Below are 22,391 nucleotides of genomic sequence, written 5' to 3'. Positions count from 1 at the left end.
AATGCTTGTATACAATATAATTCTCTAACAATATCTTTACTTTACGCGTCTGAGAAGAGTCTTAGTTAAGGTATCAGAAGCACACCCAATCATCATCAGGTGTCTATGTGATCGAGATGAACGACATCCCCCCCCCCCCCCCAAAGAAAAGGTAAGAACATTTTTATTCCACCCTGCATGGAAATAGCAACCCAAAAGTTCTTTGACAGACAAAAGTGATAGCTCGAACAAATCACAATATTACAGACCGATTCTCATTTGCATTAATTTTAGTAGACTTATTATTTATAGCACTACATATTTTCCGTTATAAAGTTGAGCTTTCCAAAATAATGGTGGATCAAACATGTTGAATTTTTGAGCAGTTACCTAATAAGTGCTTTCATTGTTTCAGTGTCAAGTGCGTAAAATCAGCTTGAACATGGAAAAAAGAAGGAAAAATGCAAAGAAAAAAAAAGAGAAGAAGAATAGCTAAAGGGATAGCCGCGTGTTTGCACTTTCGGCAACACTTTGTCTTCATGACCTGACAAAATGACACACTCATGACACAAATTTTAATACTGATATCTCCCAAATATTTCGATTTATTCCTTGAATTGTTAACGTTTTAAAAGTTTAACAGACTATTTAAATCTCAAAATAGCAACTTTTCTTGAAACCTCGGGATAGTAATATCATTAGGAGGTACTCAATAAAGTAGGAGGATGTATGAGGGTACAACGAAAGGTCAAAACAAACTGTTGCAAGATTTCGGTGTTTTCCTCAAACTTTCGACCATTTATAGAAAGATTCCAACATTTTCACGGACTTTGGTATGCCTACGACAAAACACAAAATGATAATTTTACGGTTAGCTAGCTGTCAATTTCCTCGTAGAAATGAAACCGGACATTGCTTTTACGTCGGTATACCAATGATGCAGTCATACTTGTTACGTTGACCCGAATTTTCAATGATTACAGCAGCCTGGATAATTATTATACATGTTTAGACAAGGCAAAACAAAAAGTGACAGATAAATCCACACCCCAGCTCCCCTTCTCCGTAGGTCATGTAGAAGGTGAATTACCGGCACGTGATTATAGTGAGCTATAAATAGAATTGGTCAAACTCGTGCAGAAAAGTGTGCTGCAAAGTCATTCCTATAAAACGGAAATGCTTCGAACGCTTGAGCTTTTGTGATGGATGTTATGTTTTTATGTAACGTTGAACCTTCGTGGTTCACAATCCACACGCTAATGGTTGTCTGAATAATTCATGCATCACATTTTGGTTCATTCTCCTCCTTGTTATTAGACCATTTTCCTTATCGAATTCAATTTTTGTTTCCTTTCCTATTTCTTCTTTTCAACTTCAACTCTTAAGCAGTTGACGTTCATCAGTTAAAGTGACTGGACATTGTAGTCTAACCCATCGATTATTAGATCAGTTCCATCAGATGTAACACTAAACTCAATGGGAAAAATAAGACATGTTATAGCCCTCACATGACATATTAACAATGCATATACAAATGTGTCAAGAACAGATGGTGCTCAATGTAATCCAACGATGCTCTCTGTTGTTTATATGTTATTAAAAGAACATGATGTTTTGCCTGAATGATTAAAATTGATATAAGTGTTGATTCACCTCAACCTTTAGATATGCAATGAGGAAGTGACGTCATCATCAATGTTAGCCTTCAATTACCTATCCAGAGATTTAGCATAAAAGACGATCCTTTTATTTAACCTACAGTATCCTGAATCTTCCCAACGGACAATCAAGATGAATATACCCAGTGACGTCATGGAACAGAATTGTCAGTTGCTTAAGCTATCGACCCGGTTAAAATTGTCCGTAGTTAAAGCAGCCCTTTTAGTTAATAGTGATAGTTGTTGCCCATATTGCTTCCCCCTTATACCCACAAACCAACCCCCTGCCCCACTCACTCCATCCTAATCCCCTAAAAAATAACTTTTGCTTTGAGACTGCTCATAACGATTGCAATTATAGAAGAGAAATTGATGGTTGATGAATATTGCATCAACCTCCCAACACCCATAGGCAATGTTCGGCCCCCTTGTGTAACCCATGCTGAACTTTACTCCGCAATTCCATAGTATATTACTATCGTATGGAAATATGATGCGCTGGTGTTTTGGGTGTGTATGGGGGGGGGGGGGGATTAGAGAACGTCTGCCAACCTAACCTCTCCCAACTGTTATTCATAAACGTTTAGTATGTTATTGAGATGTTTTTAGCAAATAACTTGAAGATGACTCGACCTCCTTTATAGATGATATATATATAACCGCTTCGAAATGTACAGCCTGGTTAGCAAAATTATGTCTATTATAAATCAAGATGTGAAGCTGACTTTCTGATCATAAAAGTTTGTTTATTTACAATTATATCGGCTTTGACAGAAAGTGAAATAATCTGGTAAAATTTATATCAGATTGTTCGATCACACGGGGTAATGTGAACATTGCATTTTTTGGCGTTGAGTTCTAAACATCCTGTCAGAAACACATTGATAGGTTACTGTAAAATAGGGTCTGATAACAATTTAATGCGAGACATCACTCAGTGAAACGTCGGGCAGATTGCAACGAGACAGTAATATTATCAAAGCTTTACCCATTCAAACAGTAAAAAAAAAACATTACATTCGTTATACATATATAATGTGCGTGTGTGTGTATGTACGTACGTGTTTGTATGCAGGTGTGTCTCTGTTTTGTACGTTTGTATGCATGCGTGTGTGTATGTATGTAGGTATGTATTTTAGATCCTCCTGCGAGCAGGAACTCGCGAAGAAGCCTCATTGGCTTATCAAAGCCGCAGGCTCTCCGAATCAGTCTCTTACACTCATATTTAACGTACATGATCATGAACTGTCAATTGTCAACAACTGTAACTGGACGACATACATTAATCTTGGAGTGACTCGAACCGGGGACCTTATGATTGAAAGGCACCTGCGTTAACCACTGAGCTAACACTCCAATGTCGTGCAACTCCGTGTGGAGACGACATGTGAACTAACACTCCACATATCGTGCAAAATCGGGGAAAATGAGGCAAAGTTTGTCCAAGTTAAGGCTTTCCCAAGAGTGGTGCACGAAAGTTGTTTACCGGTGTGTCAGTAAGCTTGTTTGCAGCTTTGGTATGTAATGAAGCTTGTTGACAGGTCAGGAGTGTAATGAGGCTTGTTGACATGTGACGAAAACTTTGAGCTCTTAAGGTTAAAAATCTAAATGGTGATGATACGGAAACCTGAAGTTGCCATTAATGGCCGAAGTTTCAGCTTTCCAGTCATGGGTAGGGTCGAGCTGGTGAGAAATTCTACAAGGACTTACAAGCTACGGTTGACGATGAGGATGTGATAACTGCATCTTAGCGCGTGTTCTGTTTCCATATCCGCTGTATCGACTTTTGCCGATCACAATAACACTGTTAGTACTAAACCTATACCTATCGATTGTAGAAGGAACAGTACATTAACGGCTTCTACACACATAGCATAAATCACTACTGTACTAAAGTATATAAAAATATACCGTTTTGTGAAACGGTTTAAAGATACCATTCTTTTAATTTTATATCAAAGTAACGTAACAGTTTCATTCCGGTTGTGTCGCACCAACTCCCGTTCAATAAATCTTTAATTAATTTCGATGTTTGATCGCGTGGCGAGAAAAGAAAACGACGAGCTAGCAGAACAAAGGCTCAAGCAATCAAATATAGTTTATTTTAACGATGATTTATTGATTCATGGGTGATTATTGACTAAGCTGTTACAGTACAGAGAAACGAAGCTCTTAACAATATGTTGCAAATGAAGAATGATACTGAATACGTTTTCACACGTCGCTATCACATGTTCAATTTCCTCCAATCAGAGATGTTTAATACTATATTTACATATCCGTATAACAAAGACAACCATTCATATGAATCATTCTCCCCGAAACGAAATTTGTTAATAATCACTTATTCGTAACGTTTTCATCACTGTAAATAATTGCTGTACAAATCACCTCACCCCCTGTTAAGTTTCTTCAATCATGCATATTTTCTTTGAATATAGCTGCACGTCATGAGAAAACATATTTGTTGGGCGATATTCCATGTAAATAACGAGGACGGAGAAGAAAGGCAATTCAATATTTTTACTACAAATTTCATTTAAAATTGTAACCCGGCTACCTGGTCACGTCTAAGTCATCCAAACATGTCGTGCTTTGTCCCGTAATTATCATGAAAGTATTTATTATAATAGTACACCCGTATGATCATATTCATTATATATATATATATATATATATATATATATATATATATATATATATATATAAATGAAAATCGTGATGAGTTGGAAAATCAAGAACAGTGAAAAAACTTTCAGCCTCCACAGGGATTCGAACCACGGGCCTTCCGCTCTGTACGCGGACACCCTAACCACTAGGCTATGGACGCTGATTGTATGTCCAGAGGTTCGAAACCGGTAAGGAAGATCGTAATTCCACTGTAGGCGTTTGTCACCTGTATCGAACAATACTAGTTCTGTTTTTGGTGACATATTTTGCCTTACTCTAGCGATCAAACATGATGCTGACCAACTCGAAATCATTTGTGATTCCTAAAGCCGGATCTCGAAAGAGATACTTTGAACAGACTTTATGTTAATGTAATGGAGGTAAACGACAAAGGCAAATGAATATATATAAATGAAAATCCTAATGAGTTGGAAAATCAAGAACAGTGAAAAAACTTTCAGCCTCCACCGGGATTCGAACCACGGGCCTTCCGCTCTGTACGCGGACACCCTAACCACTAGGCTATGGACGCTAATTGTATGTCCAGAGGTTCGAAACCGATTTTTTTCCATACTTATTGATTGCTCAAATTTGTGTTTATAGCATAGAAGAGTACAATAATAAATAAAGTCTGCGAAAATAGTATTATTATTTCTTTGAAATTATCTGTGAAAAAAATGATGTCAAGTCCCTTAATTATTGCAAGTAATACCCTAATATCCCATGCCCCCACCCCTTCCCACACACATAATTGTCTTTCCTTGAAAAAAAAATCATCTAAATCATACTTTAGTCCTCCTACTATTCCCTCTCACTTGAATAGAAGCAGTAACCATTGGTCAGGGGTCGATCGGTCTAGCAGTTAACCGGCTCGGAACAAAATGGGCCATCAAATGTGCCGAACTCCTGCGCCCGTCCTTAGTCATAACTAGTCTAAATATAACAGCAACTAACATTTGGTTCCTCTTGAAAAGAAAATGCAATCTTTCTTATCAGTTATTTCGTCAGAGTTAGCTCCATGGAGTTCAACATCAATCCCCCATTTGCAATTTCAGTCAGGTGGCTTTTTGGATACCTACATGTGTTAATATAATGCCAATATAATGCTGTGGTAAATACAGCACTTATACCTGTCCACTAAACTGTTCATTTTAAGCATTTGTGTCATTTCGCTTCTCCTTTTCACAACGCCTCCTCTACATCCTTCCCTCTCCCCCTCACCCCCACCCCCCCCCCCACCATTGGACTCCCCACTCCCGCCACACCTCGATACAATGGCTAATGATGAAGAAGATTTGAACAATTTGTTAGATGTTACATAACGATGACAGGTTATGTCACAACAAATGAGGTATTTGCCAACGGTATTATCTTCCATCTCTTACTTCACAGAGATTTAATATTGAAGAAAAACGCGATCTGGTAATGAATCCTTTAGAGAGTAAAGTATTCAGGACACCTATTAGCCAAATTGTGCTATATTCAGTTCATTTGTTGTGTGTGATATTCTCATTCAAAATCTGTGGGAGACTGTGGAAATCTTTTCGAAAAGCTCTTTTCGTTTGCAAGATTTGAACATTTGAAACATTTGGAACTTTTGAAACTCATTTGAAACATTTGAAACTCATTAAATATGTGAAACTCATTAAATATGTGAAACTCATTAAATATGTGCAAACTATGACGTAGAGTGTTGCCCTCATCATAGTTTCTTATATTAGGCCATAATAAATTAACCCCTGCTAACAACCCCACATATTTTATTTGAATGATATGATGTTCCTCTTTTCGGAGAAAACCATAAAATTCAGAAAATCGCCTGACGGCCATACTCATGTTGCCAGTGTCCTTAAGCAAAGGTTGTAAAAAAGCAAAAGGGATAACATAACAGAAAGTTTGGCAGTTACTACGTTTACATAATCAATGTGTACAATTAATAAATAAAACAAAAACAACAACAAAAAACTTTTTAAAGTTTAACTTTAAAATTTCTTATTAGAGTGATTATAGGACAACGTTGTTTGTACTTGTCTGTAGACAGGTGCGTATCCAGGGGGGGGGCGTTGGGGGCGCGCGCCCCCTGGGTAAGAAAAAGAGGAGAGAAAAAAAAAGAGAAGAAAAAAGGAAAAAAGAGGGGGAAAAAGAGGAGGAGGGGAGGAAGGAAGGGAAAAGAAAATGAAAAGAGAGAAAAAGGAGAAAAGGAGGGAGTAAAAGAAAAACGCGAAGACATCGGGAAGAGAAAGAGGAACAGTGACATCATTACAGCGCTGAAGGGTAGCCAGTGACGGATCAATGATTTCGTAAATGTGTGACTCACCCTACCCCTTACACCGACAACTCCATTTTTTGACGTTTCCATTTTCCTCTCTCACTAATGATCTATATATATACTATATATGGTCTATCATAACGCGTGTGTAGAATTGTGCTATGAAACCAACTGTGGCTGGTCTCGAACTCGACAGCGTCGTCGGGGAACATGACGATTTTTGGGATGGGGGCGACCGCCCGCCCCCCCCCCCCCATTCAGTATTTTTTTAAATGATATCGCTAAGTAATTTCAAAATAGAAAGTGCTTAGATGCAACTTACAAGGCCTGGGAAGTGTCATTTCCAGCGATCTGGGAGACATTTTTGGCCAAAATTTGCTTGTACGCTTCGCACTAACAAATGGTCCTGGGTAGTGCCATTTCCAGCGATCTGGGAGGCATTTTCGGCCAAAATTTTCTTGTACGCTTCGCGCCAACCTATGGTGGCGCTACGCTTAGATAATTTGCCTACAGGCTTCGCCCCTCCCTTGATAAATTCCTCGCTACGCGCCTGTTTGAATTTGTAACGCAAACAGCAGATATCACATCATATCAGTGAGCATGAAAATGGCGTTCCAGGATGAAAAGCCTCAAAACTGTCCGACTTGCCTGAAAAAATAACCAAAAATTTTCGCGCGCGCTCAACGTGTTAATGTCAATATCATATGGACTCAAATGGACTGCTGGCGCCTTTTTCAGCTCTTTACCACTTTTTACTTATTCTAGATTATTGACTTTTTTATTGCGCTCTCATCTACTTACTGACAATTGTCACATTTTGTTGGTGTAATTTGGCGGTGACACCTTATTCTTCGTTTATCTGCAAATTAGCCAGGCCCGGAAAGGGTCATTTCCGGCGATCTAGGGAGTATCTTTACTCAAAAATTGTCTGTACGCTACGCGCCAACCAGTGGTGGCGCTCCGCTTAGATAGGGTCGAAAGCCCCCCTACAGACCATTCTCGCCCCTCCTGACCAATACCCCTAGCTCCGCCACTGCCGCCGCGCCTCCTACGCCCATGTGTGTAGTGTTCGGTTTCGGAAATATCTGCTATTTTCATTTCCTTCAACCAAGTTTTATAATAGCCGTTATAAGAGGTTTTAATATTTGTACACCAATAAATTAACTGTGTCTGAAGTTTCGAAAATTTCTGACCAACATTCTGCATCACACATTCACACTTCCCTCTACTCGTGCAATTTTTACCGGTCTGTTAGGGGTTGAAGGAAGTTTTTCTATATTGGTTGTCCATAGATGAAATTTTGTACAACATTATGGGTATGTTTTCAAGTGAGTTTATTCACGAGAAATGTGAATTTTCAAATTCTGAACAAATATGGGGCTTTAAAACCTTGAAAAGTGGGGCTGACGGGTATTGTGGGCCGCGACGTAGAATCACCTACAAAAGCAAAGACCCACAGGAGATGCGATCAGGTCGAACATGATGTGTGCCGGGTTGACAATCTTCAAAAAGGTTATGGATGGAAAAAAAACTATTAGGAAATACTTGGTTCTCAGGCAAAAAGTGTACATCTGGTTGGTCATTTCAAGCCCGAGAAGTGCCGTTTCCGGTGCTCTGGGGGGTATCAAAATAAGAAATTTTCTTGTACGCTGCGCGCCAACCGATGGTGGCGCTCCGCTTAGATAGTAATTCGCGCCCCCGGGTTTGAAAATCCTGGATACGCGCCTGGTAGACATGTAACAAAATGTAGTCATTTATACATATAGTATTATTTCTTAAGACTTTTGTGAGTCTACACACAATCCCTTAGTTGCATCTGTAGATTACTGAATCTAGATCTAGACAGGACGGATCTTCATCTCAGTGTATTTGATGTGGTGAGAGTCTCCCGGTAAAAACTTCCAGGATATACTAACACCACGTTTACCTTGCTCAGGATTATCATCGACAGCATGATAATCACCATTGAGGTTAGAGAAGTGACAGTGTTTATACCACCACGCCCCGTGATACGTCGCGGCGCAGTTCCCATCTTTGTCATTATCATTATCTCTGTCGTAGGTACTAAAAGCCTGGTTACGGTGATATTCCAAGCCTGCCGACTCAAGTTTCTTGTTCTTATCTGTGAATTACAAAACAAAGCGAATCATATTATCAGTGTGAACTTCTCTGACTTTCATAGTTCAGAAAGGTTTTTATATCCTAACGAACGTTACCATTTTTACCTAGTTCAGCTACTGCCTAGTCATCGTTATTTATTTTCTTAGTTACGTTTCATATTTATTTAGTAATCTTTAGGTATTCTGTTTTACTTATCTTTATAAATTTACCATTTTTGCTTCGGTAGGTTGGTCCCTAATTGCTTACGGCTTCTAAGAACATTCTCGTCTTATCATAACGTTTCAACAATTTCTATCGTTCAAACACGAGATTACTAATATAAAAGATTATTTTTAATCCTCCCTTCCCCCCCCCCCCTTTTTCAATTTGGGACTCTTAATGGAGGTGTACTAAATCAATTTTCAACTCTCTTGATCACTTCAATGTTTTACTAATAACGTGCATCCAAAACTACAACTAAAAGCGTCCACACACTGATCTACCTTTTTTCTTCAACGACTTTGAAATCTTTACTTTCTTCGATTAATTGGAATTTAGGTATTTTCTTAGTCATCGTTTTTTTTTCTTGGTTATCGTTTTATATTTTATTGGTTGCCATTAGGTATGTTATTTACTTTTCTTTATAGGTAACATTTTAGATTGGTCACTAATTTCTAAAAGGCATTAAAGAATATTTCCGGCAAATAATAACTTTTCAACCTTTTCGGTATTTTACTCGATAAATTCTTATAGTGATAACATATTTCTGTTTTCAATCTCTTTTAGACTTAGCAGTCTCTAGAAACAACAGCCTTTTCGTCATTCGCCTTTATATCACTCCAATAATTGGAGACGGAATGTCCTTCCTGCCCCCCCCATCCCCACCTCCACCCACAGCCCACGTAAAACACTCTGATGTCGTTGCACTAATACATTTATTCCCATTTTTGTATTGATTTTTTTTATTATTGGTTTTTTTGACCAGTTTATTTGGAAATTCTGCAGAGTGACTAACAACTTCAACACAATTAATTATATTCAGAAAAGAATCGAAATTTCGGGGGAAAAAATAGTCAAATTATTCACATAAAAAATATTGCCATTTTCATTGTCCCATTGTGCCTCCGTAGTATCTACCAGACCAACATTTCTTCTTGGAAAGATGCCAAAACCACCCAAATTATCTTTTTCCTCACTCTTTTTAACAGCGTCCTACGTCACCAGTTGCAAACCTTGCCCCCCCCCCCCTTCCTCCCTCTTTCCCAAATTTCAGAATCAAATCGACGGCTATGTACGCACGTGTCATGGCAATCGTGTAAAGATAGTGTTTGGTTAAAGTGAGATGAACTTTCTAAGCGTACAGTGTTTTCTGTCACCCCCCCCCCACCTCCCCTCCTATATCACTTTCTTTCTCATTATCTCTCAGATCAAATGGAATTGTACTTGAGTAAGCAATACCGAATGCGGTTTATACTTGTATAGGTCGTGCGTATCTGACGGTGTAATTCGTTTTCACTACAACTGGACTAGCAGTTCTACCTCTCCACGACTCAACTGAAATTATGGTTGAGTGGTGTCAATGAAGTTCATATGATCAATATTTGTTAGTAACATAATCATTTAGTAACTCTTCTGTTTGCAGCATCTGTCACTACTACCAACTAGCGTATGAATTTGATATCGCAACTGATTAGTTATTAAAAATTATTAACTTATAGTTCCAATGGCAGGAAATGTTATGTTCCACAATGTTATTGTACCATAAAATCTATTTGGTTTCTGATAATTAGTCAATAATTTATAATTCCAGTCACATATAGAATGCGTCCTACAATTTTAATGTAACTTAGAAACCATTTGCGTTCTCATAACTAGTAAATCATGAACTTATAATTCCAATAATTTCCCCTCCTCCCCATTCCCGATGGATTTCTAACAGCAATATTACCTATAACCAATTGCTATGTACTTTTGAACAAGTTATCGGTAATGGCAAATTTGAGGAAAACAAGAAGCAATGCTCAAAGAGCTTTAGTTGTGCATACCAACCTGTAGCTTTTAACCGTGGAGTATGCAGCCTACTAAACTGATGGTGAGCAAAAATAGATCAAAACAGTAAATAATCATAACATGAGTAGCACAATCGCAAGGGTGACATCTACCTCCCCCCCCCCACCCACCCTTTCTCTCCCTCCCCTTACTCCATGGATGTCTGATAGCAATATTACCTTTTATAATACAATCTACTTTTGAACAATATTGGGATTTGGCAAACTTCGAGACAAGTGTATGACAACTCTCAAACGGGTTGTTTTAGTTGTGAATACCAACCTGCAGTTCCATTGTAAGCTCCCAGCTTAGACAGCTTGTAGTTATCACTTTCATCGTTGACGCGGAATAAGTCGTATTTAGCGTAGTAGGGGAATCCATCTTTGTTCACCATGTCAATCCGGATTTCATAGTCACCTTGATTGGTGAGGTGGGACAGTTTATCATTACCTAACCAAAACTCGTGACAGGGATCGCCAAAGCCTTCTTTATAGCTGGTCCAGTTACGATAAAAGTTAACAGAACCATCCACGCGACGTTGGAATACCTGTTTGTTAAAAGAACAAAATAAACGATGCATTTGTATACCTTCATGTACTAATTCGTATATGTATCAATTCCTGCATTTTTCAGACATAATTAAAATTGTTTAGAAAAAAAAAATCATTTAAATTTGTCCAAAGTATCACCTAAATCAGGAATAACTTTTATATTAATCTATATATAACAGAAAACAAGCGGCGAGCTCCTCGACATTTTAAAGAACTACGGTATTGAATTAAATATCAGGTATTAAAAAGGTTGTATAGTACAGCTTATGGTAAAATAAAAGGAGCAAGTGAATGCAATCTTTTACTGAACAAAGTGCGGCAGGTTGGAAGGTATGACAACTATCATTTTGAGACGTTGTGGATTCTAGTTTTGCTATGCTATAGTCGTAACGTGGGAGTTTCATGCAACCTGAGCAATTCATTGTGTTTCCATCTGAAATGGGCTTCAATTTATTGACAAACCCCAAAGACCATTATAAACCTGTTATTTAGATACCAACTAATCAAGGCTACATTGACCACAGCACGTTGTAACGGCCTTCCTAAAGACATTGTTTCAATCATTCATTCAGTCAGTCATTCTTTCATTCGGTCTTTCGTTTATTCATTCATTCCATCCTTCATTCGATCATTCATTCATTCATTCATTTTTATCTATTTATATCTATTTTTATACACATTGGATAGATTCCACTTATCTCGCCTAACCTACAGTAGATGTACCGGTAAGTGCAACAGTTACTGTTTTCTTCTTTTTGAAATTTCTTGTTGCCAACTATTGAGAGGCCACCTATTGAGAACCATGCTATGTAGAATATCATGTGCCAACCATCCGCCTCGTTCAGTCATATTATACATATACAATATATCGTCTATACTACAGGAAGTCATACTAGACTTACCGTCCATCCTCCTCCATCAGTCATATTGTACATATACAATATATCGTCTATACTATAGGATGTCATACTAGCCTTACCGTCCATCCTCCTCCGTCAGTCATATTATACATATACAATATATCGTCTATACTATAGGATGTCATACTAGACTTACCGTCCATCCTCCTCCGTCAGTCATATTACACATATACAATATATCGTCTATACTATAGGATGTCATACTAGACTTACCGTCAATCCTCCTCTGTCAGTCATATTATACATACACATCGTCTATACTATAGGATGTCATACTAGACTCACCGTCCATCCTCCTCCATCAGTCATATTATACATATACAATATATTGTCTATACTATAGGATGTCATACTAGACTCACTGTCCATCCTCCTCCAACAGTCATATTATACATATACAATACATCGTCTATACTATAGGATGTCATACTAGACTCACCGTTCATCCTCCTCCGTCAGTCATATTATACATATACAATATATCGTCTATACTATAGGATGTCATACTAGACTAACCGTTCATCCTCCTCCGTCAGTCATATTATACATATACAATATATCGTCTATACTATAGGATGTCATATTAGACTTACCGTCCATCCTCCTCCAACAGTCATATTATATATATACAATACATCGTCTATACTATAGGATGTCATACTAGACTCACCGTTCATCCTCCTCCGTCAGTCATATTATACATATACAATATATCGTCTAAACTATAGGATGTCATACTAGACTCACCGCCCATCCTCCTCCGTCAGTCATATTATACATATACAATACATCGTCTATATTATAGGATGTCATACTAGACTCACCGTCCATCTTCCTCCGTCAGTCATATTATACATATACAATATATCGTCTATACTATAGGATGTCATACTAGACTTACCGTCCATCCTCCTCCATCAGTCATATTATACATATACAATATATCGTCTATACTATAGGATGTCATACTAGACTCACCGTCCATCCTCCTCCGTCTGTCATGTTACAGAAGACATCAAATGACGCCCCAGTCCAGTTAGTTGGTGTGATGGTGTAGATGCCATTGGTTGTATTACCAGCATTGAAGACATCCAAGCAGTCTTTCATCTAATAATAACATTGAAAAAAAAACAAGTTACTTAATAGCAAGCAAGCAATCCATGAAGTGACATATCTTATCCCAATTTTGGATAATATATAACTTTTGTACACAATCATTCAGCATAATCTTTCCAGTAGGCTAACACAAGGTCTTCCGGTTCCAAAAAATCCGTCGACCATTTTCTATTTTGTCGATACTTTGACGAAGGATTTCGCCCTAACATGTCACAGTTTCATGAACAGCAGAAAATGAAAAAAAAAAATGATAAAAAGTCGACAACTAACGAAGCGGCGAAAGGGAAAATTAATATTTCAAAAGGCGACGTTTCGAGATAAAGCATCTCCAAATTTTTACATAAAACACATGAAATTTCTATAAAATATCTAATTAACAATCGACATTTAGAAGGAAGCCTAATTCTAGTCGTCAGGAAAAGTTTACATTTTGAAATAAACTATTTGGAATTTATAGTTAAAATAGTGGGATGTTCGAAAATAAATGTTGAAATTTCCACTTGTTCCTATACTTATTCGAGTTTTAATACCATAAAAGTGCGATAAAATGCAAAATGAAAAGGATATTTTGGGGTTAGTAGTTGCAAGTTTGTTACCAAATGGTCGAAATGTAAGGCAAGAACTTAAAATTTGATAAATAACAGAAAACTATAACCGTAAGAAGGTAAACTTTTCATAAAATAGTCGAAATTGTCAAAAACGAATTAGAAACTCGAATAAATATTAAATGTAAATTTGTTTAGCTTTTTAACCAATATTTGCTTTGTTTTTTAGAAAAGCTGGACCTCATATGCATAAAATCAAAGAAGAGTCGTAAAGATTGGTTAGTTAATAAATATGGAGATATGAATGAGGGAAAGAGCAGGGACAAATGAAAATATAGAGAGAAATAGAGCGGGAGTGGATGCTATCCCGTAGATCTCTGACGAGTATTGGACATATGTTTGTTTTTATATTCAAATATGTTCAAAACGCATTCATACACAGGATGAAAATAAATTTGTTTTTCAATTGCCGCAATTTCGAGAACTATTGCAATATTGAGTAAAATAATGTAACAAGTCATAATGTAACAAAATCCAATGAGCCATTATAGCTTTGTTATTACGTACGATCTATAGGTTTTTATATCTGCTCTGAATAATTTGTCAGTATTGTTCTCCTCCTCCACAAAAAACTTTGTCTTAACCCCCCCCCCCCCCGCCCCCAGGACAAACATTATCAAAAGTAGGGTTTTTTGAGTATAGAAGTATGTTCTGCCTGACCTTTAGAAAAACATGCTCAACCCACCCCACCCCCATTCCCTTTTATATCTGCTCGAAATAATTTGTCAGTTTTGTTCACCTCCGCCACCAAATATTGTCTTAACCCTACCCATCCCAACCCCCCTCCAGGGCAAACATTGTCAAAAGTAGGGTTTTCTGTTAAAAGGGATGTTCTGCATGACCTGCTCCACCCCCACACCACCCCCCCCCCCCCGCCTCTGCTCCCACCCCTTAAGAAAAAGTCCAGCTACTCCTCTACACGAATCGCTCAAAGGTAAACCTACATTAGAGCCAGAGGTAGCAGTGGTCGTCTGAATCTGCTTAGTGCACGTGTTAGATGATGTCGCCGTATTAGTTGTGCTCTCAACAGGTGGCACAGAAGAATGTTGTTCGCGAGCTGCAAACGATCATGTAAAAATTGTAACGTGAACTTTTAACAGCAAGATTATTTGTGACCAAATCAATTAAACTATTCTTTTATATTTCGAATCAAACCAAATTTGAAGCAAGTCTAGACGTACCCAAGCTAGACCTTTGTGACGTATAAGAGTTGAATGGGCAATAATCTGTGATGTCACATATGGACCAAGTTGACTTATGTTTTTATTTCCGGTGTAACTGGTACCAATCTGTGCAAAGTCTTATTATTGAAATGAAAGTCATATATGATCACAACTTTTCCACAGTCAAAATTAAAAGGTTAAACATGACCATGCAGGAAAAAAGTTAAAGTTATATAGAATATTTTTTGGAAATAAATACATATATTATATATACATATTATATTATATATATATATATATATATATATATATATATATATATATCTATATATATTTATATATATATCTATATATATATATTAATTGAATGTGTAGCAAGTGGTATGACAGATATATAGTAATTCAATAAAGAATAACACATCAGAAAAATTCCACTTCACGACCGGCTTCGTCCTTTTGGGACTCATCAGGCGAAGGTAGGAATCGAACCCCGGATCTTCGTGTCGCGAACCGAAGTCCGTACCACTCGACCACAGTGATTCTACTGTTATGATTGTACAGAATGCACCCCTGGCGCTTTAAATCTGACAATTTTACACAGAATAACCACTCTTTATGTAAGCCAAGCAAGCGTAAATAGGAATTGAAGCGATCATAACACTTGGGTAATACGCCCTTAATGACAGTTATTCAAAGCCAATTTATACGCTTTAACACACCAGTAGAATCACTGTGGTCGAGTGGTACGGACTTCGGATCGCGACACGAAGATCCGGGGTTCGATTCCTACCTTCGCCTGATGAGTCCCAAAAGGACGAAACCGGTCGTGAAGTGGAATTTTTCTGATGTGTTATTCTTTATTGAAATACTATATATATATATATATAAACTTGTATTGCTCGATACAGGCCTACAGTGGAATTACGGCTTCCTTACCGGTTTCGAACCTCTGGACATACAATCAGCGTCCATAGCTTAGTGGTTAGGGTGTCCGCATATAAAGCGGGAGGCCCGGGTTCAAATCGGTGGCTGGAAGTTTATTCACTGTTCTGGATTTTACAACTCATTACGATTTCAATTATATATATTCGTTTGCCTCCATTTTCATTAACAAAAATCTGTTCAAAGCATCTTTTTCGAGATCAGGCTTTAGGAAGCACATGTGACTTCGAGTTGGTTAGAATCATGTTTGGGACATAATTCAAACAGAAAAAGTCTTCCGCAATGGTGCGAGAAAGCGATATACCTAGATACTTTATAGAGCTTTTACAAATTCAAATATTGAACAAATTAATGTAAACACGGTATGAATGTTTGTATGTATTTTAGATCCTCGGGAACTCACGAAGAAGCCATCATTGGCATGTCAAAGCCGCAAGCGGACCAAAGTCAGTCTCTTAGATTCATATTTAACGTCCATGATTATGAATTGTCAATTGTCAACAACTCTGAAAGCTTAACAAAGCTTAACAACTCTGTAGAGCTTAACAAAAGAACCAATGAGAAAAACATTTGATTTTTCGATATTAAGTCCTGACATGCTAGAAAACAAATTTGTTACTTAATTTGATAGAAATATATATCTCATTGATGAGAATATTAGTCTTATTTAATGAGTTTAATATTTCAGTATACGTGATAAAAAGGTAAGGGCTGAGAGGACAACCTTGATGGACACCTCGCGAAACCCCGAAATACCTTGACAAGAAACCATTATTTGAAGCATAAGTAGTGATGTTACTGTACAGCAGACCTTGACCAACTCTTCGAGTTGGGGGACGCTGATTGTATGTCCAGAGGTTCGAAAGCGGTAAGGAAGGTCGTATTCCACTGTAGGCGATTGTCACCTGTATCGAACAATACTAGTTCTGTTTGTGGTGACATATTTTGCATTATTCTAGAGATCAAACATGATTCTAACCAACTCAACCAAAACAATATATATATATATATATATATATATATATATATATATATAATACAATATAATGATATTAAAATGATATTTTCCATTAACACCTTGTGTCAGTATATGAAAAGCAATTAAAATATCACCCTACCTTTCTCCTCTCTCGGGTTCCTACATTTGAAGGTACCACGATAACCAGTGTCTTTAGCTGTGAGAAAAAGAGAGCAGTCTAGTTTCCTCTTTAATGATTTAGAGTATAATTTATATATATATATATATATCTTTTTATATCTTGTTTAAATTCTCAACAGTTTACTGTGCTTCATGACATGCATACAAATAGTAACAATTAGAAGTAAGAACAACGTAAAGAAAAAAAAATCAGCAAAAAAGATAATCAACCTACACACCCCTACAAATACACACATACATTTATATATTTCCAACCTCTGGACATACAATCAGCGTCCATGGCCTAGTTGGTTAGGGTGTCCGCGTACAAAGCGGAAGGCCCGGGTACGAATCCCGGTGGAGGCTGGAAGTTTTTTCACTGTTCTTGATTTTCCAACTCATTACGATTTTCAATTATATATATATATATATATATATATATATATATATATATATATATATATATATATATATATATATATATATATATATATAAATATATATATAATATATATATATATATATATATATATATATATATATATATATATATATATATATATATATATATATATATATATATATATATATATATATATATAGGAATAACGGAAAAACTGTTAAACAACTATGCTGCATTTAGAGAAAGGCTGGATCTCGAGTGAGATACAATAATTGAATTAGGTAAGTGATTGGAAATAAAACAGCCAATGTTTGGTTTTTGCAGAGCTTTCGAGCAAAACTAGCTCGTCTTCAGTGCATGATCACCGAAAGTGACAAGGAGTAGCAGGAATTGAAGCTATTTTATAGAGAAGATGTCGTCATGGTTGTAAAGGCAAAGCGACTTACTGTACTGATTTCTGCTGAATTGAGCAGAAGTTTTAGAAATTCGGATTATTTTAATCAGCGTCGGATTATTTTAATTCGATTCCGTCGTAATTGTAAAGGAATTGTTTTGGTTTATCTGGGACGGCAAATCGTTTCTGATGTTTAAACCGAATGGTGCCGTGGTCTTTAGGTTTAGTTCCCAGAAATTTTCTTTCGCTTTCCTAGATTTAGCTGTCCAAGAATCGTTTTGTCAATGGCAATAACACGCAAATTCTCAATTGAATGATTTTGGAGATTGAAGTGATTTGCAACAGGTTGGCAGATCTTTTTTGTTTTGATCGCCGATCTATGTTGTGTCATTCTCATTCTCAGAGTGTCTTTTGACTCTCCAATGTATTGTAAGTTACAATATATATATATATATATATATTAGAAAAGAAAAAGATTAAAATTGTTTGTACGAAATATATACATGTATATATATATATATATATATGTATATATATAAACTCAGCACATGTATACACCCCCAAAATAATATAAATATGAAAATTAAATTAAAATAAATTGGATGCTCCACTAAAAAGGAAAAGCGTTCAAAGATATAAGGCAAAGTTTAAAGAACAAGATGTCTATCGGGGGGGGGGGGAGGGGGGTTCATTGAACCGAATTTAATAAAAGACGGTTTTCTTATATTGGGGCCAAAAGAATGGAACCATTTCCCAATTAATGTTAAGAGTGCCGCAACCATAAACCGTTTTAATTAAGGATATTTATGACTCTTTTAATTTTATCTTATTGTTGTTTGTCTCTTCATCTGCATAATTTTTATTGTGCTCTTACTTTATGTTTTGCTCTATTTTAGTCAACTTTTGTAAGCTTATAGTTTTGCTTTTTTTAGTATTTACTGCTCGTTTACTGCCATATTTTCAACCATTATATGTTTTTATGCATTTTGTAACTGATGACTTCGGGGAAAGTTAGGCCCAGCTTACTGAGGTACACTCTTCTTTGCGAAAGTTCAAATAAAGATAAATTAAAAATTAAAATATGCTCACCTTTCGTCAAAGCAGTAGTTACAAGATGAACCATCAACAGCTTGATAACGGTAGCTCTAGAAAGCTTCATATTTATTCTTGTTACAGAATAATGATAAAGTCCACACAGAGATATAAGAATAACTCAAGCCTTAGGAAAAGGTAGATTGTGAGTCGCCACTACAAAGTTCCTTGCAACGATACAATCTTCCGCAAGAAAAATGATACTAAATGGTATTCTGGTGTGGCTTTAAATACAATGCAGCTAATAATTTGCAATGATTTCCTTCGTTCACAGTTTAACAACATATTTCCTTGGTAACAGGCATTAAACGTTCATTGTGTTTTTCGCTGTGTAAGCCGTTCGGTTTACCCATCGCAATCATTAACTAACATTTGTATCAGAAATATCATTAAAGATCCTTCGTAAAGTTAATAAATAGGCCTTCGTGGATACATGACGAGAGCTATTTATTTTAGTTTCAATTGTTTATTAGGCCTTCACATGCATCAGAAATTTGGGGAATATTTGAAAGGATTGTGTGCCACGGATGTATATATAGAAGCTGTAAACATGAGTATCTTGTCTGACGGGCGTAAACACATTCCTTAAGAAGAGGGGTGTGAGAAATTTCGGTAAAAGGGTGTAATCTTAGATTGAAAATAGTGCTATATTTTGAAAGTTTTGAAACAATGTTGAAGAATTTACCACCAGGTTGTACCGCATATGCATGTTGTATATTTATATACCGGCATATTAAGATATTTTTCTGCAATATTCTGCCTGTTGAGGGGAAGGGCTGGTCCTGCCCACTGATATTCTACGTATAGTATTATATCTCAAGGTGAACAATCGAGAATAAAATATTCGAATTCTCTCGATTTGTTCTTTTTTTAGAGGGAATTTCGCATCAAGAAATCAAAGTAAACACGTGACCCTCATAACTGTTATCAGGATTGGGAACAACATATTGTTGTTTGCTTATTATATGTACAAAGGTTTACTTTAAAACATGTACTGTCTCAATTTGAACACGATAACGCATGGATTTGTCCTCAAACTGTTGCGATAACTGTTATTGACATGAGCCATGTAATTACTTTTGATAATTTTACAACAGAAACTGTTTTCAGTACAGGATGTGTTTCTATACCACTTTTAAATTTGCCTTTTTTTTCTCCTTTTTTTTAGAAGTGATCATTTAAACAGTTTATGCTCTTCAATTAAACTTGCTGGACTTCTTATAGTCCGTAAGTTTCAAGAGTAACTTTATGCACAGACTTAATTTTGATATGCTGTTAAAAATATGCACTGCTAATAGTCAAGAATATGTCTAGTATACCACTTAAACATCTGAGGTTTAACACTTTGAAGGAGAGCAAAGTTGAATGGGGATGGGGATGGGGGGGGGGGAGGGGGTTCTAAATAGTTCCAAACAATTAGTAGGTAGGGACTGAAACTATATGGAGGGGCAGAGACGGGTGAAGGAATTTATAAAGGAGGGCAGTGGCCTGGATTTGTTGAAGTCGACTGCAAGTTAGGGTTTCTGGTGGTCCTCCCAGAGAGAAATCGATACAAATTTAGACGTCAAATGGTGCTTTCTGGGGCATATTGAGACTATCGATAAGGTCCATAATTAGCTAATGGTTGTGCTAATAAATTCTCTTGTGTGTGTGTGTTTTTTTTAACTTTTGTGATTGAAAAAGTGAAGTTCACCCTATAACCTGGTTGACTGTAAATATCTCCCGACTGATAATGTCCCCAATTAACAATGGAATTTTGGAACATATATTTTGTAACTTTCAACTACAGCAACAACAACAAAACCTGAAACAAATTTATCATTGTACTTCTGACATCACATCAGCTTGCTTCAAGTTCACTTTTGGTCTCCAGTATCAATCTGATGTTAACTGAAAACGTTGCCTAGGAAATGAATTCAAACTTCAACTGGAAACTGGAATTTATTCCTCTTTCATCAGCCAAAATAATCATTCACCTGGAATAGCCTCTCTTTGTGTGGTTTTATAAATTTGGTTATCTATCGCCGACTGGAGTATCAGTGAAAATAAAATCCGTTGCCATAGCAATCTCCAAAAAACATCAGTAACAATTCTGACTAATGTTTTATTTTTTATCAATATGGAATATTTTACGACAGTTTGTGGCTATCATTAACACACTAAATTGCCCTTTTTTATTAAAAATTAATTTAGAGCTTTCATTTTAATAGTATAAACCTAGTTTTCGATCAATTTGACGTACAACTGTTTTAAGCTACATTCAAACACAATAGAGGTATATGAATACATAAATGTCATCGCCACCGCTCTCTAATTGTTTGCACACGTAGGCCTTCAAGTGATACTGAAAAGTACGGTGGTTCTGAGAGGACAAATGAGTTGTATATAGTCCTATCGTGTAAAGAATAAGCAGAGAACAATTCCCTGGTATGGGTTACGCGATATCTCGACAATTTGATATGTATAGTCGAAATGTCATGTTACTGTAACTTGACGAGTCATCAATTATCTTGTTTATTGACATGTTTGTCAAGTTTTACATATCTAACGCCACAACTCGACAATTAACGAATTGACAATTTTCTTCAAGATGTTTTGTTATCGTAAGGTGTCAACTTGACAAATATCGAGGTTTTGGTAACTGTAAACAAGTATACATGCAAATCACCAACTCGATAATTTGAGAGTTTTCGTTAAGTTAAGCGGTAAACAATAAGTCTACAACTCAGATGTCTCTTCTGGGCCACCGTAAAAAGATTTTTTAAAAACATTGTTGTTATTATACAAAGAACTTATCAAAATAGATATCTTCTTTGCGAAATAGATGTCTCCAAATATGAAAAGAAGAAAACCATATATCGCCACCAATAGTTTTTTAGTCCTTTTGTTAAAAATGAAACACTCCCTAAAAAGCAATTTGTTTGGCGTTGATTTTAATTTAATTTTCGTTATTGTTCAATAACAAGAGAAAATCGTAACGGTTTAGCTACTTGACTGATAGCTATGGTCGGTACACAATTTTGGATAACATTGTCACCAGTACGCGACCAAACGCCACCAACGCGACCAAAAATCTACATATTTAAAGACCAGCAATCGCCCAATATTCCAGCCAACGACCGATCATCTCTCATGAGGACTGAGCCGTCGTCCACCAGACTTCCCCTCTATCCACCAACCCCCCTCCCACCCCACCCCTCCTCGATGATATTGTTTTGGTATGGTATATTGAGCATGCCTATCGAGATATGTATTTAATTATTTATATAATTCATAATTTTAAATTTTTTATTTTTTTATTTTAATGTTAAATTTAACATGTTTAAATAATATTGGAACTAG

At 36.5% G+C, this 22,391-nt stretch overlaps 2 protein-coding genes across 2 annotated transcripts in view; one reads left to right on the top strand and one right to left on the bottom strand.

Moving 5' to 3' along the window:
* Window positions 1–22,391, top strand: part of LOC139958564 (uncharacterized) — a 72,587-nt gene that overhangs the window by 37,393 nt on the left and 12,803 nt on the right. The gene's annotated exons all lie outside the window — the stretch shown is intronic.
* Window positions 8,316–19,290, bottom strand: LOC139958566 (fibrinogen-like protein A). The gene is made up of 6 exons (XM_071955706.1): window positions 19,047–19,290; window positions 17,141–17,197; window positions 14,862–14,974; window positions 13,175–13,303; window positions 11,008–11,272; window positions 8,316–8,698 (listed from the first exon to the last, which is right to left on the bottom strand). The coding sequence occupies exons 1-6, from the start codon at window positions 19,114–19,116 to the stop codon at window positions 8,415–8,417; spliced, it is 918 nt and encodes a 305-aa protein (XP_071811807.1). The 5' UTR covers window positions 19,117–19,290; the 3' UTR covers window positions 8,316–8,414.

Source organism: Apostichopus japonicus, chromosome 18 (genome assembly GCF_037975245.1).
Source record: "Apostichopus japonicus isolate 1M-3 chromosome 18, ASM3797524v1, whole genome shotgun sequence".
NCBI lineage: Eukaryota > Metazoa > Echinodermata > Holothuroidea > Aspidochirotida > Stichopodidae > Apostichopus > Apostichopus japonicus.
Note: the sequence above shows the minus strand (reverse complement) of the source record. Positions and strands in the feature narration are given on the sequence as shown.